The sequence below is a fragment of the Pipistrellus hanaki genome (genome assembly GCF_964339955.1).
Source record: "Pipistrellus hanaki genome assembly, chromosome: 3".
NCBI classification, from domain to species: Eukaryota; Metazoa; Chordata; class Mammalia; order Chiroptera; family Vespertilionidae; genus Pipistrellus; species Pipistrellus hanaki.
In genome coordinates, this window is record NC_140505.1 from 169128662 (window position 1) to 169156567 (window position 27906).

At 37.6% G+C, this 27906-nt stretch overlaps 1 protein-coding gene and 1 long non-coding RNA gene across 5 annotated transcripts in view; one reads left to right on the top strand and one right to left on the bottom strand.

The window, feature by feature from the left end:
- Positions 1-27906, top strand: part of LOC311620763 (alpha-2-macroglobulin-like) — a 117714-nt gene that overhangs the window by 61767 nt on the left and 28041 nt on the right. For 2 of the 4 annotated variants that reach the window (XM_084880412.1, XM_084880414.1), the window contains exons 7-12: positions 21534-21618; positions 22139-22259; positions 23008-23122; positions 23276-23385; positions 25322-25483; positions 27645-27872. In XM_084880412.1, coding sequence (XP_084736538.1) covers positions 21534-21618; positions 22139-22259; positions 23008-23122; positions 23276-23385; positions 25322-25483; positions 27645-27872 — 821 coding nt within the window. Of the gene's footprint in view, positions 1-13289; positions 13669-17849; positions 18034-18850; positions 19011-19171; positions 19225-20407; positions 20429-20704; positions 20874-21533; positions 21619-22138; positions 22260-23007; positions 23123-23275; positions 23386-25321; positions 25484-27644; positions 27873-27906 lie in introns of those variants that run through there. The other 2 variants (XM_084880413.1, XM_084880415.1) reach the window with 2 other exon arrangements.
- LOC311620766 overlaps positions 1-27906 on the bottom strand; it is a 107078-nt gene that overhangs the window by 39739 nt on the left and 39433 nt on the right. The gene's annotated exons all lie outside the window — the stretch shown is intronic.

Genomic DNA, 27906 nt, shown 5'->3' on the forward strand with positions numbered 1-27906 from the left:
GTGGATAGAGCGTCGGCTTGCGGACTGAAAGGTCCCGGGTTCGATTCCGGTCAGGGGCATGTACATTGGTTGTGGGCACATCCCCAGTGGGGGGGTGCAGGAGGCAGCTGATCGATAATTCTCTCTCGTCGATGTTTCTAGCTCTCTATCCCTCTCTCTTCCTCTCTGTGAAAAATCAATAAAATATATTTTAAAAAAATACATCTCTCTTAATATAGATACTTAAGCTGATGTGAAAATGTATCTCTAAAATAGTGTATATATATCCAGAAATAAAGATCATATGGCAGTTCTAGGTCTACTTTTTTGAGGAATTGCCATACTGCTTTTCATATGTTTGCTTTGAAAAGCAAATAGTGAACAGGGTTCAAATTTTTCTATTTTTTTTTTTATAGTAGCCATCATAATGTGCATGAAGTGATACCTCACTGTGTGTGTGTGTGTGTGTGTGTCTGTGTGTGTGTGTGTCCTATACTGCTATTTATTTCCAGTTTATTACTTTATCTTTCAATTACAGTTTATATTCAATGTTTTAGGAATACAGCATAGCAGTTAGACAATCATGTACTTTAGAGAGTATCTCCCCCCCACCCCAATATTTAAAGTATTCACCTGGCTCCACACATAGTTATTACAATATTATTGACTATATCCCCTATGCTATAGTATACATATCTGTGACTATTCTGTAACCACCAATTTGTACTTCTGAATACCTTCACTTTTTTCACCCAGTCCTTAACCCCATTCTCCTCTGGCAACCACAAGCCTGTGTTCTATTATCTATGAGTCTATTTTTGTTTGTTTTGTTCTTTATATTCCATATGTAAATGAAATCATGTGGTATATGTCTTTCTCTGTCTGACTTATTTAACTTAGCATAATACCCTCTAGATCAGTGGTCAGCAAAGTCATTAGTCAACATGAGTTTATAATTAGTCAACTCATTAGCCAAATATCAACAGTATAACGATTGAAATTTCTTTTGAGAGCCAAATTTTTTAAACTTAAACTTCTTCTAATGCCACTTCCTCAAAATAGACTCACCCAGGCCGTGGTATTTTGTGGAAGAGCCACACTCAAGGGGCCAAAGAGCCGCATGTGGCTTGTGAGCCTCAGTTTGTCGACTATTGCTCTAGGTTCATTCATGCTGTTGCAAAAGACAAGATTTCCTCCTTTTTATGGCTGAGTAGTATTCGATTGTGTGTATTTACCATTTACCTATTAATAGTCACTTGGGTCACTTTCATATCTTGGCTGTTGTAAATATTGCTGCAACAAACATGGGTGGCATATATTGTTTTGAAATAGTATTTTGGATTTTATATATATATATATATATATATATATATATATATATATCCAGAAGTGAAATTGCTGGGTCATAAGACAATTTAATTTTTAATTTTTTGAGGAACTCCACACTGTTTTCCATAGTGGTTGTACTAATTTACATTCCCACCTACAGTGTATTAGAGTTCCCTTTCCTCCATATTTCTGTCAACATTTGTTTGTTGGTTATCATTGATAGCCATTCTGACAGATGTGAGGTGGTATCTCATTGTGGTTTTGATTTGCATTTTTCTGATGCTGTTGAATATCTTTTAATATGCTTATTGGTCATTCGTATATCATCTTTGAAAAAATATCTATTCATGTCCTTTGCTCATAAAAAAAACTCTAGTTATTTAATTTTTGTTATTGAGTTGTAGGAGTTCTTTATATATTATATATATTAACTCTTTATCAGATAAATGAGTTGCAAATTGTCCTATTCCATAGGTTGTCTTTCACTCTGTTGATTGTGTCCTTTGATGTACAAAAGTTTTTAAGTTTAATGCAGTCCCAATTATCTATTTTGTTTTTGTTGCCTGTGCTTTTGGTGTTACAGCCAATTAATCATTGCTACATCCAATGTCATTAAGTCTTCCCCTATGTTTTCTTATGGTCTTTTTATAGGTTTAGGTCTTAGATTTATTATTTTTTCAGTCCATATTGAGTTAACTTTTGTATACGGTGTAAGATAGCGATTATTTTGCGTGTGGATATCCAGTTTCCCCAACACTACTTGTTGAAGAGACTGTCCTTTCCCCATGGAGTGGTCTTGTTAAATATCAATTAATCCTTTAATCATATACATGAAGGTTGGTTCCTGGGCTTCCTATTCTTTTTCATTGATTTAGTTATCTGTTTTTATGCCAGTAACACATTGATTATTATAGCTTTGTAATGTTTTGAAAACAGGAAGTGTGATCCTTCAACTTTTTCTTCAAATTGTTTTGGCTTTTCAGGGTCACTTGAGATTTTAAGATGGGTTTTTTAAAAAGTGTGATTTCATTATACTATATATTTTGCTTTGTGGTTTATCTAATTAAAATATATTATTGTGTTCAATAATTTTTATGAACTGGAAATAGAGTAGAAACTCATGTTTTGTTTTCTATTGTTTTATGCCTATGTATTTTATGATAAGTGTGTATTATTTTTAGAGAAATATTTGAAAAAAATTTTAAAATACTTTCTTCTGTACATCTTTTCTTAAATACTATTGACCATATATTTATGCTTCCATTGTCACCAATAAAATTTAAAATGTTTACTGAATAAATTAATGAATTTATCATTAACTAAAGGTTATGAATGAGAGGGCCTCCTGGGAAGGCACATGGACATTCTTTAAATTGTCAGCTGAGCCTGAGGCACTGGGAGAGCCTGTGTCCCATTTACAACCCCCAAGAGGGCTGGGGTGTTATTCAGTTTCTGACTTACCTTTGTCCAGGTGTCAGCAGGGGTGGGTCTAAATCCAGTGATGCTAGGGCCTAGTTAAGAATGTAAATAAGCGAAGACGGGCAGCAAGTCTGGACTGAGAACAAGAGGAGAGCCAGGAGCAATCGGCAAGAACCGGCCCGTCCTCGCCCAGCCGGATTCCTGACCTGCTGCAGGCCCAGTTCCCAGCTTGGCTAAGCTCGACCCGCAGCCACCAGTCCGCCCAGGACCAGGAAAGGTCTCTCTTCCCCTCCTCAGCCAGGAGCCGGCACCCCAGGCTCAGAGGGAAAAACACCCGGAAAACCACAACCTCAAACCCGCAGGCGGCCACGCTGCTTCTGCACGTGCTTCAGAACAGGAACCACCTGAGCTGTTAGCTTCATAGGGAGCTCAATGCTCTTCAGAAAAGACCATGGGGAGGGGTGGGGGATGGGAATGTGGGGATGAGGACAAATACGTGATACCTTAATCAATAAATAAATTTTAAAAATAAAAAAAAATAAATTAAAAAAAAGAATGTAAGTAAGCTCCTTTGACCCTATAAAATAAACCTGCTGCATGGCTCAGCTGCTCGCAGCCTCTCCATCAGAGAGGATGGCGCCCACCTAGTGCCCAGCTTGATGAATCTATTTCTGCCTCTTGGTCTCTTTCTTTCTTTAATTTCTTAATCCCCAGCTCTTTCACTCAGGAACCTGACTGTTTCCTTTTCCATGATGGAGATGGACATGGAAAACAGAGAAACAGCCCCCCACAGATGAGTAGGCAATAAATAGCTTTCAACAATAATATATATGTGCATTAATTTAATAATGATTTCAATATGATTGTGTTTAATAAATATTAATAAATATTAGTATTTATTAAATGCCTACAATGTGTCAGACTATGTAGTTTTTAGCAACTAAATAGTCTTGCTTCTTGCAAACATCTTTAAATGAAATAAGAGAAGGAAGGAAGGAAGGAAGGAAGGAAGGAAGGAAGGAAGGAAGGAAGGAAGGAAAGAAGGAAAGGAGGAAGGAAGGGAGGGAGAGAGGGAGAGAGCTTATAATTAGCTGGTAACATAAAAAAGCTACCTGCCTAATGAAATCTTATAACAAGCAAAGATAATGTAGCCAATAGATATTTCTCTCTCAATCTTTTCCCTTCTAAAATCAGTAAGTAAGTAAGTAAATAAATAAATAAATAAATAAATAAAAGTAAAATATATGTAACCAGCCGAAATGTCCCTCATTATCATTATTATTAGGAACTACCCTAGTCTAAATGTTCTCTTTTCTCAGGCAAAGAGAATTAAGTGTAACAATTGGTACCATTAGAGAAGATGTATTCAATTTCTGCCAAGCACTACATCAGCACAAGGAAAATTTTTTTCCAATTTTTATCAAAGCCCATATACATTCTAATCCAACTTCTCTCAATTCCCACAAAATCCTCCTTTGTTCTTAATGGCATGTGTTCTCCTGCATTTTGTTCCCTTACTTTATTTTCTATGAACTGTTTTTCTTTTTCTTTTCTCTTTTACTCCTTTATCTCAGCTTTCTAATTTTTTTTTTTTTTTTTTTTTTTTTTTGCTAAATACTTCAAAAGTCTTAAAGAACTTGTCCCAGTTGTGCTTTCTCTTACCTTTCCAGGACTTGTTACTTAAGAAACCTAACTTTCTTTATTTGGATGCCATTTTATACCAAAGCCCACAGAAGTTATGAAACAGACCTCTTCCTCGGTCATTAAGATTCAAACATAAATATTAACTTTCACTGATACAATAAGATTTGCAGGTTTAAGACTGTGACATGTAGACAGCTTCTTATGTAAAACTGCCCCGGGAAGGTGACAGATGGCACAGATATTCTTACAAGGAAACAGGCTCAGAGCCATGGTCCAGGCCGAGTCAGAAATATGACTTCTTTGTCCTGAAAACTGATCCAGTCCAGCTTGGTTTCCCTCTTCCCAAGAAATTCAAGTTTTATCGTAGTGAACACGGCACTTTTTTTTTCTTTTTTTTTTTTTTTTTTTTTTAACTTTACAAGCAAAAGTTTGTTTAGAAAGTCACAGAGAATGGGAGAGATGAGCTGTGGGAGAAGTGAGCCAGCTGGGCTGCATGGGTTCAGAAAACAAGTTATGGAGTTCAAAAGAAGGGCCCTCGTAGCTTAGAAGAAGAAAGGCAAATAAAACTTTGCCTCATGGAAGAAAAGCGGGAAAGGCGAGGGCGTGTTCCAGAAAGAGAGAGCTGAAGGGAGCACTTTAGATAAAACTTCCCTCTGTGTCTATGATTTATTGAAGTGGTGCTGCTTTTCCTGTGGATAATCTGCTTTTTTAAGACAGCCACCTCCCGCATCCTCAGAGTCCTCTCTCACAGCACAAAGTTCAACCTCTGCCCTTTTTTCTGCTTCTCCCAGTCAGCATGTATACAAGCAACATTTCATTTAAACTTGCTCAAATCTCTCTCTTCTTAAAGAAAACTCCCTCTTGTGCTCACATCCCTGTTATTCTCTTCTCCTCCAGACAAATGCCTTACGTTCTTCTCAGTCAATCAAGCGTCTGCCTTACCCGGATGCTAAAATAGCTGGGTTCTGATATTCTCCTTGTTCCTTAACCCAGCAATAGAAAAACAATCACAGCCTATTCTTTTACTTCACTGTGGCATTTGAGATGAATAGATTTAGCAATAGATTTAGGAATTTAGCAAGACCATCTTGACAGATCATCTTTGTAATTCATCACAAGGCACCAAATGAATGCTATTATTGTCTCCCTCTTTAAGTGAGTAATCTTAAAATATGTGTTTATTTCTAGTTTGTTAAAAACAATTTAAATTCTGTTGTATTTTGAATTAACACATTATAAAATCATGCAAACCCTGGTTACTTCTCCCTTTCTCTCTTTCCCTTCTTGTTTCATTTTTTTTTAAATGATAGACACTGTTTTTTAATATATCTTTATTGATTTCAGAGAGGATGGGAGAGGGAAAGAGAGAAAGAAACATCAATGATGAAAGAGAATCACCAATCAGCTGCCTCCTGCACGTCCCCCACTAGGGATCAAGCCCACAACCCAGTGGGCTTGTGCCCTTGACCAGAATCGAACCTGAGACCCTTCAGTCCAAAGGCTGACGCTCTATCTACTGAGCCAAATCAGCTAGGGCCCTTCTTGTTCCATTTGTGTGCCCTTGCCCATCACGTAGACAGTGGTATTCCTTGGGCTCTGCCCTGGACTCTTTCTTTTTTCATGAACGTATCCTACCTGGGTATTATCATCTGTTTCAATAGCATCAGCTTTCCCAATGAGCTAATAAATCTTTAATCTTCATAAGTAGGCTAAATCTTGTAAACTGGTAGTGTCCAGATTTAACTTTATCTTATGATAATTTTCATACATTTTCATTAGTCAGTTCACAATATAAATATAACACTGTAATCATATTTTCACAATGTGAAATTTTTATATTGTGATCTAGGACACTCACAGTTACAATGGATAGAGATAATTGAGACAGAGATAATAATAAAGAAAGAGAAAATATATGAGTTAAAATATAAGTTCTGCTTTAACAAAGAAATCTCAAAATGCAATGGCTTAGATAAGAGAACTCCTTTTTATTTTAAGTAAAAATCCAGTTTAGATGATTCAGGGACTGAAAGAGTGTCTTACTTGTTATTCTGCCATTTTTGTCATATGGCTCACATCTTATGGCCTATAGTGGAAGTTCTGACTACAATCATCCTGTCTGCATTGCAACCAGTGGGAAGGAAGAAAGGAGTAGCACCAAATCTAACCTTTCCTTTTTTATTATTTATCTTTATTATTGAAAGTTATATAAATGTATTCCTTTTTCCTCATTCACTCCTTCTAACCCATTCCTGCCCCTCCCACCCGAGGTCTTCACCTCCCTATTGTCTGTGTCCATGGGTTATGTATATCCTATCTGATAAAGAGGAGATGTGCTGAGAAACCAAGATGGCTGCACAGGTAAACACCTAGCTACAGCCGCACACAACAATTTCAATAAAATACAACTAAAATATATAATGGACATTACCCAAAATTACAGGAAAGTCGACTGACTGGAAATTCTACAACAAGAAGCAAGGAGAAAACCAGAAGGAAGCGTGGAGGAGCTGTAAAAGCCTAAGGTACGGAGACACATGGCGCGCGCGGAGAAGACGGAGCTGGAGAGGAGGGAGGCTGAGTGCCTGGCTGGCGTTCCCTAGTGGGAAGGAGATAAAAGCTCCGACTGTGCTGAACCCCAGACCCGACAGCACTGAACCCCAGTTCTAGGCCAGACCCTGGTGACCCAGGCTCAAACAGAGGGAGTCTGGGCTGTGAGCCGGAATCCCAGGGGAGCGGTGAAAGGCAGAGCCCCCGGAGGCGCGCACATTGCACACAGAGAAGGGACGGTTGGCTGTGCCACGGGATTGTCCTGGCAGGAAGGAGACAAAAGCTCCAGGCTACTCTGAACGCCACCTCCAACTCCACTTCTAACTGAACTGAACCCCAGTTCCGGGCTCATTGGGGGAGAGCCTAGACTGTTTGGTAGCAGGCGAAAATCGAGGGCACCTTTCTCTCAGAGGTGCTTGCAACGAGTACTGAAGGACCCTGGGGATTACTGAGACTCAGGAGCAGCATAGGGCGGGACTGACGGAAGCCAAGGCTGTAGGCTCCACCCTGAAACCCCGCCCCATTTAAGCAGAACACAGAGACTTTTAAGCTACCAACTCAGAGAAGCTGCAAAAATGCTGAGACAAGAAAATAGATCACAAACGAAAGAAATGGAGGACAAAAAGCGACTGGATATAGAGTTCAAATCTACACTTAGAAGGTTTTTCAAGAATTTTCTAGAAAAGATAGATAAGACCTATGAGGATATGAAAAGAGATCAACTAGAATTAACAAGGAATCAACAAGAAATGATAAGGGATCAACAAGAAATAAAGAATACATTGTCTGAAATAAAAAATATTATACAGAGTCCTAAAAACAGAATGGAAGATAGCAAGAATCAAGTCAAAGATTTGGAACATAAAGAGCCAGAAGACACTCCTCCGCAGAAGCAAGAAGGCAAGAGAATCCAGAAAATTGAAGATAATGTAAGAAACCTCTGGGACAACTTCAAGCGAACCAACATCAGAATTATGGGGGTCCCAGAAGATGAGAGAGAGCAAGATATCGAAAACATACTGAAAGAAATAGTGACAGAAAACTTCCCCCACCTGGTGAAAGAATTAGACTTACAAGTCCAGGAAGCCCGCAGAATCCCAAACAAAAGGAATCCAAGGAGGACCACACCAAGACACATCATAATTAAAATTCCAAGAGCAAAAGACAAAGAGAGAATATTAAAAGCAGCAAGAGCAAAGCAGGTAGTTACCTATAAAGGAGCACCTATACAATTGTCAGCTGATTTCTCAACAGAAACTATGCAAGCCAGACGGGAATGGCAAGAAATATTCAAGGTGATGAATAGTAAGAACCTACAGCCAAAGATAATCTACCCAGGAAAGCTATCACTCAGAATCGAAGGCCAGATAAAGAGCTTCACTAATAAAAAAAAGCTAAAGGAGTTCATCACCACCAAACCAGAATTATATGAATTGCTGAAGGGGGTTCTTTCGGAAGAGAAAGTAAATAAAGATTAAAATTATGAACAACAAATACGTAACTATCAACAAGTGAATCTAAAAACCAAGGAAATTAAAAAAAAAAATCTGATGAACAATATTAACTGTTGAATATAATAGAATCAGAGGTATGGAAGGGGAGTGAACTGACGATTCTTGGGGAAAAGGGGAGAGGGGGATGTGGGAAGAGACTGAACATAAACTCTGCACCTATGGATGAGGACAATGGGGGGTGGGGAAAGGGCAGAGGGTGGGGTGGGAACCTGGTGGAGGAGAGCAATGGAGGGGGGGGGAAAGAGGAACATTTGTAATAATATGAACAATAAAAATTTATTTAAAAAATAAAAAAAAAGAGATGTGCTAATTGACCCTCATGCTCATGCCATTGCAATATGATGGCGCCCACAGCCAATAAGAAGGGAATATGCTAATTGACTGCCCTGCCCTCAACAATGGTGTCGCCTCCTCCCCTCAGCCCTGCTGGGGCAGCAGGCACGCAGCCACTCCGCACACCTGCCTCCAGAGTCCCCCAGTCTCTTCAGCCCGCCAGCCACTCAGGGCCAGCCCGATGTGCAGGCAAGCCTTGGATGGCAGCTGCCTAGCTGCCCAGGGCTGCCCAAGGCCCAGGTAACCAGGGGCAGCAGCAGAGGTGTGATAAGAGCATCACTTTCCCCTGATTGCCAGGTAGCCTCCTACCCCTGAGGGCTCCCAGATTATGAGAGAGGGCAAGCCGGGTTGAGGGACCTCTGCTTCAGTGCATGAATTTTCATGTACCAGGCCTCTAGTATGCATATAAATTATTTGGTTAATCTCTTTCTATCTACCCACCCACCCCCAACTTTCCTCTGAGATTCATCAGTCTGTTGTATGGTTTATGTCTTTTGATCTATTTTGTTCATGGCTTTATTTTGTTCATTAGATTCCATCCACATATGAGTGAGATCATCTGATACATGTCTTGCTCTGACTGGCTTATTTCGCTTAGCATAATAATCTCCAGGGCCATCCATGGTGTCTCAAAAGATAAGAATCCCTTCTCTTTTTTTTTACTGCTGCATAGTATTCCATGGTGTAAAGGTACCACAGCTTTTTTATCCACTCATCTACTGATGGGCAGTTGGGCTGTTTCCTGATCTTAGGTATTGTAAATTGTGCTGCTATGAACAACCCTTCCTTTTTTAAGTCACGAACTGAAAGTTGCATACATCAATTCCACTCACACTCTGATCACCAGAACTTAGCCATGCCCACTTCCAGAGAGAAATAAAAGACAGTTGTGACCAGCTAAAACTCAGAAGTTCCGTTATTAATAGAATTGTAGAAGGGGTAGTAGGGCACAACCAGCAGTTTCTGCTAAAAGTATGTGAAACAGATATTTCCCAAAACAATATTTTCACTTACTCTTTTTGATAAACTAAATTTTCTCTTTTATTATATTCTAGTTCATCTTTCAAAATCTTGATCGTGATCCTGTGATTATGATGACATAACCCACTATAATGGTGACCTATAATTTGAGAAACATTGTTCTAAGCCTACTGTGTCAAATATGGCAACCAGTAGCTACCTGGGTGATTAGGCACTTGAAATGTGTCCAGTCTAAATTGATATGTGTTGTAAGTATAGGCTACAAACCAGATTTCAAAGACAATACAAAAAATATGTAAACTATCTCATTAATTTTTATAATGATAAAATGTTGAAATAATATTTTTGATATATTGAGCTAAGTAAAACAATATTAAAATGAATATGTGTCTTTTTGGTATGTGTGTGTGTGTTTTTAATTCTTTTTTGTATAAAATATTACGTAAGTCTACTTTTTCTCCTATTGACCTCTCCATGGCCACCCCCCAACCCCTAACACATGCCCTCATACCTCCCCCTCATCTGTGTCCATTGTTTATGCTTATATTCATGCATACAAGTTCTTTGGTTGATCTCTTACCCCCTCACACCCTGCCTTCCTCATAGGTTGGACAGTCTGTTCAATGCTTCTATGACTCTGATTCTATTTATGTTGTTCATTATATTCTCACAGAAAAAGAAACTTAAAAAAAAAAAAAAAATCCCTGTCCTAACCAGTTTGGCTCAGTGGATAGAGTGTTGCCCTGTGGACACAAGGGTCTCAGGTTGGATTCTGGTCAAGGGCATGTACCTTGGTTGCGGGTACATTCCCAGTAGGGAGTGTGCAGGAGGCAGCTGATCAATGTTTCTCTCTCATCGATGTTTCTAACTCTCTATCCTCTCCCTTCCTCTCTGTAAAAAACAAAAACAAAAAAACAATCCCATTTACCATTGCAACAAAAAAAAAAAAATAAGATACCTAGAAATATTACCATTTGCAACAGCATGGATGGACCTGGAAAGCATTATGCTAAGCTAAATAAGTCAGTCAGAAAAAGATAAATATCACATGATCTCATTCATTGTGGAATCTAATGGACAACATAAACTGATTAACAAAAACAGATCCAGAGACAGAGACGCACCGATCAGACCATCAAACCTCAGAGAGAAGGTAGGGGATTGTAGGGGTAAGGGCAAGAGATCAACCAAAGGACTTTTATGCATGCATATAAGCCTTATCAATGGACACAGACACCAGGGGGGGGTGAGGGCATGAGTGTGGGGGATGGGGGGTGAAGGGGACAATAAGGTGATAAGAACACATATGTAATTTTTTCCTTACTCAATAAAGGAAAAAATTAAAATTAAAAAAGATACCTAAGAATAAATTTGACCAAAGAGGTAAAGGACCTGTACTCAAAATTACAGGACACTGAAAAAAGAGATAAAGGAAGACATAAACAAATGAAAGAATATACCATGTTCATGGATTGGTAGAATTAATGTCATTAAAATGTCCAAACTACTCAAAGCAATCTATAGATTCAATGCAATCCCCATTCAAACACCAACAGCATACTTCAAAGACCTATAACTCTTTCAATCTCTCTAAAAATTCATCTAGAATAAAAAATTACCTCGAATAGCTGCAGTAATTCTGAGAGAGAAGAACTAAGTTGGAGGGATCTCAACGGCAGATATCAAGCTATATTACAAAGCCACTGTTCTCAAAACTGCCTAGTACTGGCACAAGAATATAGATATATAGACCAGTGGGACAAAACAAATACAAAGATCGACCCAAGCCATTATGCTTAATTAATATTTGACAGAGGAGGCAAGAGCATACACTAGAGTTAGGACAGTCTCTTCAGTAAATGGTGCTGGGAAAATTGGTCAGTTGCATGCAAAAAAAAAAAAAAAAAAATGAAACTAGACCACCAACTTACACCATACATAAAAATAAACTCAAAATGGGTAAAGGACTTAAATATAAGATGGGAAACCACAAAAATCCTAAAGAAGCCATGGACAGCAAAAGAGCAGACATTTGTCATAAGCAATATCTTTACTGATACAGCTTCTAGGGCAATGGAAACTGAAGAGAAAATAAACAAATGGCACTACATCAAAATAAAAAGCTTCTGCACAGCAAAAGAAACCAAACAAAACAAGAAAGCCCTCTGCATGGGAGAACATTTTGCCATTGTTATCTCTGATAAGGATTTAATCTCCAAATTTATAGAGAACTCATATAACTTAACAAAAGGAAGAGAAACAAGCCAATCAAAAAATGGGCAAATGGACCTTTTTGAAAGAAGACAACTTTTTGGTGTGCATTTTCTAATATATTTTTAATGATTTCAGAGAGGAAGAAGTAGAGAATCATTGTGCCCTGACTGGGAATTGAACCTCATGGTTCATAGGTCAATGCTCAACCTCTGTGCTCTTTTTGTTTGTTTAATGTGGCTACTAGAAAAAGTAGTTACATAGGAGGCTCACATTTACTAGTATTTCTATTAGATCACATTGCTCTAAACTCTAGATGAAAATAAAACCCGTGTGAATATTAATACTTGAATATCCCACAAGTACTTTCTAAAACTAAACTCTCTATCTTTCCAACCTTCAGTTGCCACCCTGTCCTTCTGTTTCCACCCTGTTTCCTGTTTTACTCAACCAGTTAAAGGCAACATAATTCATTCAGTGACCAGCCAGGAAAATTGAAAAGCACATTCTTCTTTATCAGTCACATTCATATATTCATTGTATACTATAATTTTACCTTTTAAATGTGATATACATCTGTCAACCTCTTTTCAAGCTCATTAAGAATACCCTAGTTCAAAATACCGTCATCTCTGGCCTATGTAAATGTATCAATGCCCATTCTATCTCCATGATTTTATATGCTACCTACCCATACTAGGCTGTAAAATACTTATTTAAAAAAACAAAAACAAAAAACAAATAGTTGGATGAACAAATGGATGAAATAGTTTATATGATTAAAGATTGGAAAGTGAAATCAGCTGTCAGATTCTCACATGCATATTGATCTGCTGTAGACCATATTTAAAAGGCAGTAACATTTATTTGCATAGTTGATGGTAAAGAACTGAGATCTTTGTTAGGCACAGTCGGTCCAAGTTTGTTTTTGAGGTCTGGCTACCTCTCCTTTCATCTTTTCACTTTTTTAATACAGAAAAATATTTTCAGTTATTCTTTCAAGACTGACTCTTCATCGAAATCCAGTGAATATCCCTAAAGTCAAAAACCTATTAATTGAATTCATTGTCATTTCCACAGAGGACTACTGAATTCTGAAACTGCTTCCACACTTAAGGTAGCTATACATAACAGAGAACTTTCAGTCTCACTGACTTGCAGTGAAATATCTATTTTGGGCCTGTCCAGTATCATTTAAATTGTCGTTTCCCTTACCAACTATTCATGCAAAAGACATGAGGAATGCCATAAAAGGTGCTGTGGGGAAATGGAAGGAGGGAGTAAAAGAGAGAGGGATTTAAAAGCTGATTAGCTGCTTTACAGTAAAACCCAAAGAAAGTGAGCACTGACAGGAATGTGGGTTTTATCCCTCCAAGAGTTCCAGTTACCCTGCCAGGAATTAACCTTGACCCCTTTACTGTAATTAGGCCCCAGGGCGCAATGACCCTTCCAGAGAACATTCAGAGACTTTTAGTTTGTTTAGACTTCTGGTGGGGGTGGAACTTCCTGTTGTTCAGAGAGCCAACAAAAGGCCTGGTTGCTCTGAGGAAGGCTTGAGACCAGACCAGCTACAGGAAGCCGGGCACAGTACAGTCTGGTCTCCTCAGGTGTCTTCTCCCTGCAGCATGGAGAAGAACAAACTCCATCCAAGTCTTATCGTCCTTTTTCTGGTCTTCCTGCCTGCAGATGCCTCAGCTTCTGGACAACCGTGAGTTTCTTATAGAACATAAACTTGAGTCCTTTCCTTCTTTTTTTTTTTTTTTCTGCTTTGAATTGAAATACTCTGTGAGGGGATGTGTGTGGGTGTGTTGTGTGTGTATGTGTGTATGTTTTAAACTCTTGCTTGGCTCATTAAAATGCACTTTTAGATGTTAAGAAAAAGAATTCTTTATTTTAGATTCTTCTTTATGTTATCATTCATTCGTCTTCCTTATGAAACTGTCACTTTCTTATCTCTAAGGTCTCTTTCATTGATGATATTTTATAAATCTGGTTTATTGATTCTTTAGTTTTTCTTAAGCATTTTTCTCTAATTCTCTGGAACTCTGAATTTCTAAATTATCCAGGAATATATTAGGACTTTCTAAAGGGCATTAAAAATGGATAGTTTTAGTGAAATCAGCTGTCAGATTCTCACATGCATATTGATCTGCTGTAGACCATGCTATTTATCTTGCCTTACCTCCCCTTTCTTAATTACCCATCTTCCATTTGATGAGAGAAAAACAAATCTTTCCCTTCAGTCAAATTGTTCTGTGGAGCATTGTCCTAGAATATAAAAATCATCAGGGTGCCAAAGAAAGGAACAATTTGAAATACTAATGTTGATTTTTGAAAAAGCAAAGAATCCTTTAGTAGCTCATGTGGTGACAATTTTTTTGTTTCAACAAAATTGACGGAAGACCTATAGGAAATAACCAGCTGACAGATGATTAGAAGCAATTCTTTTTTCTTCTTTTTTTTTTTTTTTTTTTTTAACAAATTGATGTTGCTTTATTCTTTTTTAAAAATATATTTGTATTGATTTTAGAGAGGAAGAGAGGGATAGAAACACAATGATGAGAGAGAGTTATCGATCAGCTGTCCCCTGCACGCCCCCACTGCAGATCGAGCCTGCAACCTGGACAGATGTCCTGATCAGGAACCTAACTGTGACCTCCTAGTTCATAGGTCAATGCTCAACCACTGAGCCATGCCGGCTGGGTGAAGCAATTCTTGATAAATAGGGCACTGGGTGATTTCTAGCATTTAATGTAGAAGGTTTACAAGAACTGTTAATAAGGATATAATATGTATGCATTATAATTTATGATATATATTAATTTGTTTTTATATATTTTGTTATATGAGTAAGACTTTTGAAAATAACTGAATACAGAATAAAATGTTCAATATTTACAACTTCAGGGTCACATTACATTTAAAATAGGAGTTAGAGTTAAATTTATATACCCACATATAATATTATATTTATCAGTATATATGCATATATATACTTGTAAATAAAAAAGCAAGAGTGATCCATAAAATATTTTGAAGCATAAAATCTTAGGATAGCTAAAACCGGTTTGGCTCAGTGGTAGAGCGTCGGTTTGCGGACTGAAAGGTCCCAGGTTCGATTCCAGTCAAGGGCATGTACGTTGGTTGCGGGCACATCCCCAGTAGGGGGTGTGCAAGAGGCAGCTGGTCGATGTTTCTCTCTCATTGACATTTTTAGCTCTCTCTCTCCCTTCCTCTCTGTAAAAAATCAATAAAATATATTTTTTTTTAAATCTTAGGATAAACTTCTGTGTGGTAACTGGCATGAGGAAAAGGGGAAAGATGTTAAATTTCTGATCATTACAACAAAAACATATTGATTTCTTTTTAAAAAATATGTTTTAAAATTTTTGTATTGATTTCAAAAAAGGAAGAGAGAGGAAGAGAAGGATAGAAACATCAATGATGATAAAGAGTTATCAATCAGCTGCCTCTTGCATGCCCCTTACTGGGGATCAAGCCTGGAAACCCAGTCACAAGCCCTGACCAGGAATCTAACCGTGACCTCCTGATTCATGGGTCGACACTCAACCACTGAGCCATACCCACTGAGCATTTGATTTATTTTTAAAATAAATTATATTGGGTATCTTATTTCTATGATATTTAAGATTCCATGGAAAACTTATACAAGAATATGTTTTATCTTAAAACATCGTCATAAAGCCCAGTGGGTGTGACACAGTGGTTCAGCGTCCACCTATGAACCAGGAGGTCACAGTTCTATTTCTGGTCGGAGCACATGCCTAGGTTGCAGATGCAATGTGAGGACTGCCTGCTATCTAAAAATTGTTATGAGTTCTGCAAACAAAAATCCTGGGTGAGAAAATGGTGAAAAGGATTAATTGAGACTTAAAGCAAGTGAGTCCTTAATTTAAGGTTTACAAAACTTTCATTGAGTATCTATCTTATATCTATCTATTTATCTATCATCATCTGTCTATCTATCATCTTCAACAGCCCTGAGACAAATGGAATGGCACGATGTGGAATCTGAGACTTAAAGCCAGTGAGCCCTTAATTTAAGGTTTCAGTTGTGGTAAGCAACTAATATAACCTTGGGTGTTATATAACCCTGGATGTTTGCACTTTAAATATTTGCCTTTCAACTCCTGGCTAGACAATGGCTCCACTCAAAAATGGTCTTCTAATGATTGACTTTTGAGTCTTGGTAACTCATGAGCAAACCAGAAACATTTCAGTGATAGCCAGAAGAAAAGGGGACTAGAGGAAGTGGAAGAGAATATTTGAAGCTGTAAGAGAGTGAGAATGTTGGATCATGCTTCCAGAGAGGCCATGGACTATAGAGTTGTCAGTGCTGACACCAGTCCAGGCCTTGAGATACGGTCTCATGGCCCCTTCTCAGCAAGTAGGCCTTCTTTCAAGGGCAGAGCAGGACTGACTCCGTTTTGTACTGTGTAACTGTCTTGTATAACTATGTCTCCGACATAACCCCTTTCTGAGAAAAACCACAAAATGTATCAATTACCCAACCCACCCTTAAATCAGCCAATAGAAATACAGAGGGAAGTAACCCAGCGTAACCGGACCCTGGCCCTCACCCCACCAATCAGAACCAGCCAACTCAGTGGTCTGAGCATCACCCCACCACCCAACCCTAAAACCCTATAAAAAAGACCACACTTTCAGAGCTCAGAGCTCTTTGCATTCTGCCGCTGTGTCGGTAGAGGCAGGGAGACCAGACTCGAGTTTGAATAAAGGCTCTTTTGTTTTTTGCATCAGACTCGGCTCCCTGGTGGTCCTTGGGGATCTTGAAATCTGGACATAACAAAACCTGTATGGTTTTGTTAACCAATGTCACCTAATAAACTCAATTAAAAACTATTTGAAAACTACAGGGTCAATAAAAATATATATGAGGAATATTGGAAATGTTTCTGGTTTGCTCATGAGTTACCAAGACTCAAAAGTCAATCACTAGAAGACCATTTTTGAGTGGAGCCATTGTCTAGCCAGGAGTTGAAAGGCAAATATTTAAAGTGCAAACATCCAGAGTTATGTAACACCCAAGGATACATTAGTTGCTTACCACAACTGAAACCTTAAATTAAGGACTCACTTGCCTTAAGTCTCAGATTCCACATCTGTAAAGTGGAAAGCAAGTACTTGCCATACCATTTTTCTCAGGGCTGTTAAAGATGACAGATAGACAGATAATAGATAAATAGATAGATATAATATAGATACTCAATAAAAGTTCTGTAAATTGATTGGTTTTTCAGTGTCTCACCTGAAAGCTTGCATGCTTTCTACAAAAATCCTAATGTATAATAGATTTACAGCATAAATAATATATAATTAGTATATTTCCTTATTTTAATTCAGATGCCTACATTTTGGGGTTTCTTTTTAAAAAAATATATTTTATTGATTTTTTACAGAGAGGAAGGGAGAGGGAGAGAGAGTTAGAAACGTCGATGAGAGAGAAACATCGACCAGCTGCCTCTTGCACACTCCCTACCGAGGATGTGCCCACAACCAAGGCACATGCCCTTGACCGGAATCGAACCTGGAACTCCTCAGTCCGCAGACCGACGCTCTACCACTGAGCCAAACCGGTTTTGGACATTTTGGGGTTTCTTAAAGGAAGGTAAACCTACTCATTTTAATCTATTTAAGGCTCACTTCAAGCAAAATGTTCACTGCCATATCACTGGTGATGGACAGGGGAATAATTCTCATATATGCTGCTCAACAGCAAAGATTAATTTCATGCTTATCAATATGTCTCCTCTTGGTAGGGAACTAATGATAGTACCCATAATTTCTATAGAAAATACTGCTGTTGATAACAATGCCGCTCCTTTCATTGGACTTCCCCCTTTCCAGGCAGTATATGGCGCTGGTCCCCTCCCTGCTCCACACTGAGACCCCTGAGAAGGCCTGCCTCCTTCTGAGCCACCTGAATGAGACAGTGACTGTAAGCGTTTCCTTGGACTCTCTCAGGAAGAATGAGAGCGTCTTCACGGACCTGGTGGTCGAAAGTGACTTATTCCGCTGTGTCTCCTTCACTGTGAGTATGGCTGTTTGGCTGAATATACTTGTTTCTGTTAGTCAGGGTCACAGGGATCCAGAATCCAGTCAAGATAAGACTTTGAGAGGCTGGCAAGGACTTCAGAAAGGAATGTAAATGTAGCAACTAAGTGTAGAAAGTAAGCAGCTATGCAGGAATTTATGAGATACAGATACTTATAAGCATATTTAAACCATCTTCATGATCAAAGAAAGTTTCTATTAGCAAAAAAAAAAAAAAAAAAAAAAGCAGCATGCACTAGATAAAGGAAAAATGTGACTTCTTAAAATTAAATGAGAAAAAAAATAAATTTTAAAAAACAAACTAGGCCAATATTCAACATAAGCCCCCAGTGGTGGGCTGACAGGAATACATCACCCCATACTCTTTCTGAGAGTGAAAGTTATAGAAATTACCATGAGCATATATCCAATAACTCTTCAGTGTTGCCCACATATAAAATACTCACAGCCTATAGTAATAAAATATTGTAGTTTTCTTTCTCATAGGCTTAACTATGCTTTTATAATGCCCTGTCAGCACATAAAAACTTATACAAAAAATCAGTGTATAACTGATTCAAGACTGATCTGTAAGGTGATGTGAATCTCATTTATGACCTTTCTTACTGAGGTATTTTCCTCCATCTTATGTCCTGTCTCCCTACTTGTAAAATGACCAAAGTAATTTCCGTCCATGCCCATTTCCTGTGATAAGAATGAGGGAGTGAAGTTAAGTAAAAGAGGCAATATCTCCAGGGATGGCGGAGGAAACATTGAAGACTGAATGGATTCTCCGGATCTCTCTTGTATTTCAGGTCCCAAGAATTTCATCCAGTGAAGAGGTAATGTTTCTTTCTGTCCGAGTGAAAGGAGCAACCCACGAATTCAGAAGGCAGACCACAGTGGTGGTTAAAAACCAAGAGAGCCTGGTCTTTGTCCAGACAGACAAGCCTATCTACAAACCAGGACAGACAGGTACAAAGAGGCCAACAGTCACGACAACTTCAAAAAGGAAAGATTCTCCCCTATGTATTTCCCAGTCAAAAACCCTATAATACTGGTTTCTTAATAGTTTGTCTTACCAGTGTATAGGCCTGGTTTAAGATTTCTAGTGATAAAAAATATTTCTGTTTCAGTGAAGTTTCGTGTTGTCTCATTGGATGAAAATTTTCACCCCGTGAGTGAGTTGGTGAGTCTCCTAATATCTATACAGAATCCTTATTATCTGTGTAACCTGATTGGGAGTCTGTTTTGGGTGCTGGGGGAGGACCAGGGAGAGGAGAAATCTGGTATCGATAATAGTAATTTCTGGCATTACAATAGTGTAATATCCTCATTTTAAAACAGTATACCTGGTCAAGAAAGTAGTTAAGTTTTTCTGTCTTGGTACTGAACTTAGGCATTTGTCACTCAATTAAACTTAGAAAGTTCTCAATCTCAAATATATATATAGATATGAAATATATATCTCAACTTTATACACATATATATTTTTGTATCCATTCCTTATTATAAAGTAAGCTCCTTGAAAGCAGATATATTGTTCTTTTGTGCATTGCAATATTCTCAGAACCTATAGTGACACACAGCACATAGTAGGCACTTAATAAATATATATATATATATATATATATATATATATATATTTTTTTTTTTTTTTTTTTTTTTTTTTTTTTTTTTTGCCGAAACTGGTTTGGCTCAGTGGTAGAACGTTGGTCTGCAGACTGAAAGGTCCCAGGTTCAATTCCAGTCAGAGGCATGTACGTTGGTTGCGGGCACATCCTTGGTAGGGGGTGTGCAGGAGGCAGCTGGTCGGTGTTTCTCTCTCATCGACGTTTCTAGCTCTCTATCTCTCTCCCTTCCTCTCTGCAAAAAATCAATAAAAATTATAAAAAATAAATAAAAATAAATAAATAAAAAATATTACTTTTTAATAATGAATAAACATTGATATCAGAGGAGCTATTGCCATTCTTCTTTATTCTTAGAATGATCTAAGAATTCTGTGATCCATCTTAATATTTGAGTCTGAACATAGTTACTTATACTTCTGTTGGTATTTTACTTCTCAGCCTATAAAATTTCAAATCAAAAGAGTGTTCTTCCCTGGGATGCCATACACATTTTGTAATGTTAGTAAATTCCATTCCTAATGAATGGTAAGTGCATACATGTATTTGTTGTTGACAGCCTATTACGTTCTTATCATTACTTATTAATTGCTTTTAAATGATTAGTTAAAAGTTCTGTAAAATTTAACCTGTAATTTTTTGTGTTAAAGTTATTCTAGATAAAACTATCTTGCTTATAAATCAGAAGTGAGAATATTTGTGAACAATTCTAAACTCCTTTATTTCTCTTTTCTCTTTCAGATTCCACTAGTATACATTGAGGTAAGTGAAACGAAGCATTCCATTATTACAGGTTAAGTTATAAATTTAGGGGGAATGTTCTTATTTGAGAGATTCTTACAATATTCCAGAAACTTGTCATTAAGGGAGAAACCTTCAAACTCATATAACACAGGTGGTTCTAACTCATCTCCCCTCCCCACTCCTTATGACCCATCCCATTTTCCTCTTTGTGGATAACATAGAGTTTCTATAGATTCCCTAAATTGTCTCTAATGCTCTAAGCTCTTTTGTAATTTTCAATTCATGTATCTATAGGACCCCAAAGGAAATCGCATCGCACAATGGCAGAAGCTCCAGTTAGAGAGTGGCCTCAAGCAACTGTCCTTTCTCCTCTCATCAGAGCCATTTCAGGGCAACTATAAGGTGGTGGTACAGAAAGAATCAGGTGAAAGGACAGAGCAGGCCTTCACCGTGGAGGAATTCGGTATGAATTATGGAAAATCGTGGAATATTTTTCTTTGTGTTTAAACTTCTCGGGCCTAGAATTTGAGCTTATTTTGAATCCTTTCCCTTTTCCTGGGTGACAGTGGGCTGGAGTAGAACCAATTAATATATGTTATTCCCATTAAGATAATTAATGCTTTGTGAATAGGACTTCATATAACTTAATTATATTTTCATCTCCAAAAAAAAAAAAATAGAAAACCTCCTGGTTTTAGTAGAATCTTCCTAATTCATTAAGGTTACAAGGGTCTGTCTCATTCTTCAACCTGTCTCCATTTGAGCAAGGTAGATTATATATTGGAGAAGAGAGCTGCCTCTTCAGGAGCCTAAAATATTATTAGGGCCCTAACTGGTTTGGCTCAGTGGAAAGAGTGTCGACCTGCAGACTGAAAGGTCCTGAGTTCGATTCCAGTCAAGGGCATGTACCTTGGCTGTGGGCACATACCCTGTGGGATGTGTGCAAAAGGCTATTGATTGATGTTTCTAAGTCTCTTTCCCTCTCCCTTTCTCTGTGTAAAAAAAATCAATTAAATATATATTTATATATATATTATTAGGGATGTGTTACAAAGAACCTGAAAATACTAATTCCCCAGAAGATGAAAACTAATCACAAACTTCCTGTATCTCCTCTCAACAGTGCTTCCCAAGTTTGAAGTGAAAGTAACAGTGCCAAAGATAATCACTATCTTGGACGAAGAGGTGACTGTGTCAGTGTGTGGCACGTGAGTGTTTTGGGGTGTTTTTTTTTAAATCCTTTGGGAAGGGGGATTATTTTAAAAAGACTCACCATTTGGGATATTTTGGCAAGTGTTTCTAGGAGCAGTGACAGCACAAATACTTGAGATACATGAGGACATTCCACCTCTAGAACCTTTCCTATTGCCTTCTTATTTTCTTTCATGATCTTATCAGCATTATTATAACTATCATGGCACAGGCAACTGACCCTATAGAGACTAGGCTACAAAATATAGTTTTTTAAATGAAAATTAAAAATTAAGGAAAAAGGGCATGATAAAAGAAGACGATAGTAAGTTTCAGCAGGTTGCACTGGAGAATTCTAGAAGAGAAGGATCATTACTTGACTGAGCTCAATAATGTTTGAGCCTGCAAGTGGAAAGTGCAGACTAGAGGGAGAGAAGGGAGTAAATATACTGTAGCTAAAAGGGGAAATATTCATAGGTAGAAAATGTGGATTTTCAATGTCTACTTTGATTCATTTGGTGATGTTTCTTATGACAGATACACGTATGGAAAACCAGTCCCAGGACATGTGACCATGAGCATGTGCAGAAAGTATCATAATCCTTCTAACTGTTTTGGTGGAGAGTCACAAGCTATCTGTGAGAAATTAAGTCAAAAGGTAGGTGGAAAACTCTTCTAGGGACTAATGATGAAGGCATTGTTAATAAGCAGGAAGTCACAACGTGGTGCTAACTCAGGAAGATAGCACCCTATCAGAGAATTCTATGCTAGCTATAATCGTTTCATAAAAATAATTGAATTAGCATAGTAGGGATTATGTCTTTCTTATAATTGTCCATTATGGATGTTCTTCGTACAGCAAACACACAGAATGATGGAAGCTTATCCAACCCAATAACTGGTATCCAAAGCCATCTTTGACACCATTTGTATGAAGGAAAGAGAAAATAAAAACAAAAAAACTTTTAACCACCTTGTCTGGGAAGAATGTCAGTTTCGTTCTTTCTATGAGCAAGAACATGTCACAAGGCCCCACTTAGATACCAGTGAGGTAGGAAACACAGTTCCCAGATAGGCAGTGACTTTCTAGCCATAGCTGTACACTATGGAACTAGGGGATCCAAACTGGTGAAGGGTTAGCTGCCTATTACAGTAAAACGCATCCCCAAAATTCTAGTGCATTTCTATCTCATTCACTCTAGGAAATCTCAAATATTAAGGAATACACGTGTCAATTATAAACCAATATTGTTGTAAAATGTAATAATAACCAGTCCCTAGAGGTATTGCCTTCTTATAGGAAATGCCTAAATTATGTTCCCTGCCCCCCCAAAATCCCACCAGATTAACTGACCCCTGGGGTGTCTAGTATTTACGTTCTTGTATTTTATGTTATCCCCTCCTAGCTAAACAGCCAGGGTTGCGTCTCTCAGCAAGTAAAAACCAAGGTTTTCCAGTTGAAGAGAGAAGGTTATAAAATGGAACTTGAAGTGGAAGCCAAGATCAAAGAAGAAGGAACAGGTCTGTGTACCATGTGGGTATGGGAGAAAAGGCAATGGGCGTTGATGTATACCCTCTGGCCAAAGTATGATTTGAAAGGGGGAAGGTAGTATACGAAGTCCAGGCAAATCATCATTCTGAAAAATGACTTACGTGTTTCTTCTTTTTTTTCAGATGTGGAGTTAACTGGAAGAGGGCTCAGTGAAATAACAAGAACTGTAACCGAACTCTCATTTGTGAAAGTGGACCCACACTTCAGACAAGGCATCCCCTTCTTTGGGCAGGTGGAGTATTTTTCAATTCACAAACCAGGCTGTGCATCATCATCTAATAAGCACAGCATATTCTGCTAAAACTATACCTGATTATTGTTGCCTGCTGATTAATACAAGCAAAGGTATTAAACCACATAGAAATGTATCTGTTTCCTCTGTAAATTTGTATATGAAATCTATAAAATCATCCTAAAGCACCCGCAAAATTAGAACGTTTTTTGTCACTCCTGGAACAGCATTGTGTGGTGTCGCTCAATCCTCTTACCCCCGTTTCCCAGGGAGTCTCATATTTTTATGATATTTTCTCACAAGCATTATCCTTCCAACACTAATTTACATGGCCATGAATGGGTAGATGGTTTTAATTTTTATTTTGAAGCATAGTAGATGCTACTATGCCTAGAATTTCTTTCATGGATATTGTGTTTATAACACTTATTCTATAAATGCAAGTAAAACAGTATACACAAGGGTAAAATACTGCTATTTAAGGTTCCCAGCTTTTAAAAATATAAATTTCCTCACAGATCTACAGAGATATATTTCATTGTTATTTTTCTAGCATAGGCAGATGTGCAAATGGACCTTTCTGGCTCCAGGAGTCTGAGATAACAGTTGGAGGTACCTCATGTATAATTACTGTGTGTCATATTCTTAACAGAAATGCTATAAAATTTTGGCTGTGAAGAGGGTGAAAGACAGAGGGACTAGACTCCACTAAGGAATGGTGAATTTTAGAATGTTTTGATTATGTCATGACAGCAAACATATTCAGAAACTTTGGTCACATCCTGAAATGAAAGACCACATCATGTTTTTAAATTTCTCAGATATAGTGTAGATTTCTTAGATATAGTGTAAATTTCTCAGATATAGTGTAAATTTTTAGTCCTGCTAAATAATTGTTCCATTAGTCATAAGACTCATCAGAGGGGAAAAATCAGAATTTTATCCTTCTCTTTGTACATGTAGCCGACAGTTCAGTGGCAAACTTAGATTTTGTTCATCAGTTACAAATGCTGATCCAACCCTGCCCCTGTGCTTCTTGCTGCCATAATATGTAGCTTATACTGGGAAAGTATCAACATCTTCATGATAGGAACTGGACAACTCGTCTGCTGAGTTTGATATTCACAGTAATGTGGCTTTAAGCCTTTATTAGGGTGGTGTGCTTCTTCTCAGTTTACATTTTTACATGGCAAATGCCTCATAAAATCTGCCTGCCTTCCAAAGGATTGAAAATTTAGCTCGACAAGCCGATATCACGCATAAAACAACTAGAGAAGCACACCGGACAATGTATTAATTGCTCCCTGTACACTTATTTTACAGCACACCATACCATAGAAAGTTAGTTGTCTGCCACACAATAAGAGGAGCTCGATTAAATTTGGGAGTGGGTTAAAATTTTTCATGTATGATTCTTGTGCTCTGTGACTCTGCAAGAGTAATATATGATACACAGCCCCAGAATACATTTTTCAGGTCACCCCAATTACGATCTCGATCACACTCTATCCTTTTACACTGCTTTATCTTTTTTTTTTCAATTATAGTTTACATTCAATAATATTCTGTATTAGTTTCGGATATGCAGCATAGTGGGTGGATACTCACGTATTTTACAGAGTGGTCCCCACGATGTTTCAAGTACCCACCTGGCCCCATACAATATGCTTTATTTTTCTTCTTAGGACTGATGACTATTAAATAAGTGCGCATTTATTTAACATCTGTCCCTTATGTATTTATTTAACTTCTGTCCCTCACTAGACTGTAAGCTCTATGGTGGAAGGACCTTCGTTTTGTCCCCTGCTATAACTTCAATGCTTGGAAATGTGTTCAACATATAGGATGCACTCAGTAAATACTTCTGATAAAATGAATATGTTGGGCGCCCACTGGAGATTAGCCATATAACTGATCCACAGTTTTTAATCTTCAGGTGCGCCTCCAGGATGGGAAAGGTGTCCCCATGGGAAATAAACTCGTCTACATCACGGCAAATGCCGCCAACCACGCCTCCAATGCCACCACTGACCAGTTTGGCCTAGTGCAGTTCTCCATCAACACCACTAACGTGAAGGACTCCTCCTTCTCTGTCAGGGTAAGCTTGGAAAAAAGTTACTAATAACATGAAGTAGCCTTGCAAAATGCTTGCAACTTAAAGTGATGAGATCTCCAAGTTTGTTTTAGTCCTCTGGAGAGAAGACACTAGAAACCAATTTAAGGTCAACTTCGAAAAAACTTTATTAAAAAGTTGTTGTGGTTAAAAGCATGGGCTCTTCTTGTGTACTATTACTGGGAATATAAAATGGTGCTATAGAAAACAATATGACAGTTTTTCAAAAAATTAAAAATGGAAATACCATACGATCTCATAATCCCTCTTATGGGGAATATAGCCACAAGAATTGAAAGCGGTGTCTCAAAGGCATATTTGTACACCCATGTTCATAGCAGCAACTTTGAAAAGGAATGAAATTCTATCATATGCTATAATATAGATGACTTTGATGACATTATGCTAAGTGAAATACCCAGTCATACACACACACACACACACACACACACACAAAGAAAACAACACAAACACAAATACTGTATGATTCCACTTATACAATGTATCTAAAATAGTCAAAGTCATAAAAATATAAAGTAGAATGGTGGCTTCCTTTGACTGGAAAGAAGAAATAAGAAATTGTTGTTTAATGGATATAGAGTTTTAATTTTACAAGGTGAACAAATTTTGAAGATCTATTGCACACTACTTCACACTACCAAACTGTATGTAAAATGGTAATTTTATGTTGTGTGCTGCCATGATTTTTTTTTAAGGTGAAGATTCCATAATCAAATAAATAAGATTAAAATCCTGGCTCTACTCTTTTTAAGAACAAATAACTAAAAACCTCTATATTTCATTTTCTTATCTGTAAAATGGACCCAACTCTTAGAATTGTTGTGAGATTAGAGATATTGCATATTAAAGCACCAAGTAAGCCCCTTTAACTATGAAATATTGTTGCTGTAAAAGCACATTTTAACATTACTAGTATTTTAAATTCATAAATTATTGTCCTTACTTTATTTTTGTCCTGCTATTCTAATTTTCTCCATACTCTCCATACCTATATAGTTTGCTTTTTATAGCGTACAGTTTGCTTTTTATAGCATACAGTTTGCTTTTTATAGCATCAATGAAGATATAGGTATACATTTATGGATATATGGCTACACAATAGATATTACACAGTAATAGTGATGAAAAATCCCTACCTTTTGGAATTTTTCATATAAATATAAAAAGGGATAAATAATATTTTAATTAAGCTGTAAATAGTTGTCTTAAAAGCCTATTCTTCTAATAAATAAAAATTGAATGTTTACTCATATATTTTATTAAGAAGTATCTCAAATACCCTCTCTGTACCAGGCACTATGCTAGTCCTAAAAAATGAAAATATTATTTTTAAATGCTTACTCTTTGTAATGAGCATTTATACGTTATCACTGGAACATACATTGAGATATGAACAAAATGGTTGGCTGACCAAAGATTCGCTCATGCCACTTGGGAGGTAAATATGAGGGTAGTGGAAGCCTGAAAAAATAAAACTAACAACTTCTACATGGAGAAAAATTGAAATACAACCCAAATAATTCCTATGAAGCTTAAGAATCCAGACTCACAAGAAGCATTAAAAAGAATCTATCTAAGACAGCTCAAAAGAGATGGACTTTAGCCAATTTACCAGCTCAACTCTTGAACTAATGCTATTTATGGAAAGTATTCTCAGACCCTTAACGTTGCAATGTTACATTTACTCGTAGTTCCTATTTGCAACACATCATGAATGAGGCATTGACTTTAATTTGTGAATGTGATTCTTCAGCTTTTGGACATTATTTAGTGCCCTCAAAGAGGTTTCATAGTGTCTTGTCTGTACAGTAAAATGGTCAAAGAAATGTCGAGCAAGCTAGTCAGAGCAAAGGATGTCTCCCTTTATGTTCTTCAAAAATATACACAGAAACCCAATATACACAGGAACCTCTTCAAAGTAAAAGCACAAACCAGGCCTGCAATAGAGAGAAACCCAAAAAGGAGATGGGCTTCTCTCTCTCTCTCTCTCTTTACTATGGAGCAAAAGACTTCTAGGTGCTAGTTTAGGTAGGACAGTCAACTAATACAGTTTTGTGAGGACATTGATTCTTGATGAAATATAAATTATACAATAATACCATTGTTGTTTTTTCTAACTCATTAGGTCAAATACAAGGACCAGAGCCACTGTTTTGACCACCAATGGCTGACCGAAGAGCACAGAGATGCTTATCACACTGCTACTCGTGTATTCTCTCCAAGCAAGAGCTTTGTCCACCTGGAGCCCGTGTCTGATGAACTGCGCTGTAGCCAAACTCAAATAGTCCAAGCACATTATGTTCTGAATGGAGAGGTCCTGAAGGAGCTGAAGAAGCTCACCTTCTATTACCTGGTGAGAAGGAGGACCACAAGCACTGAGCCATCTG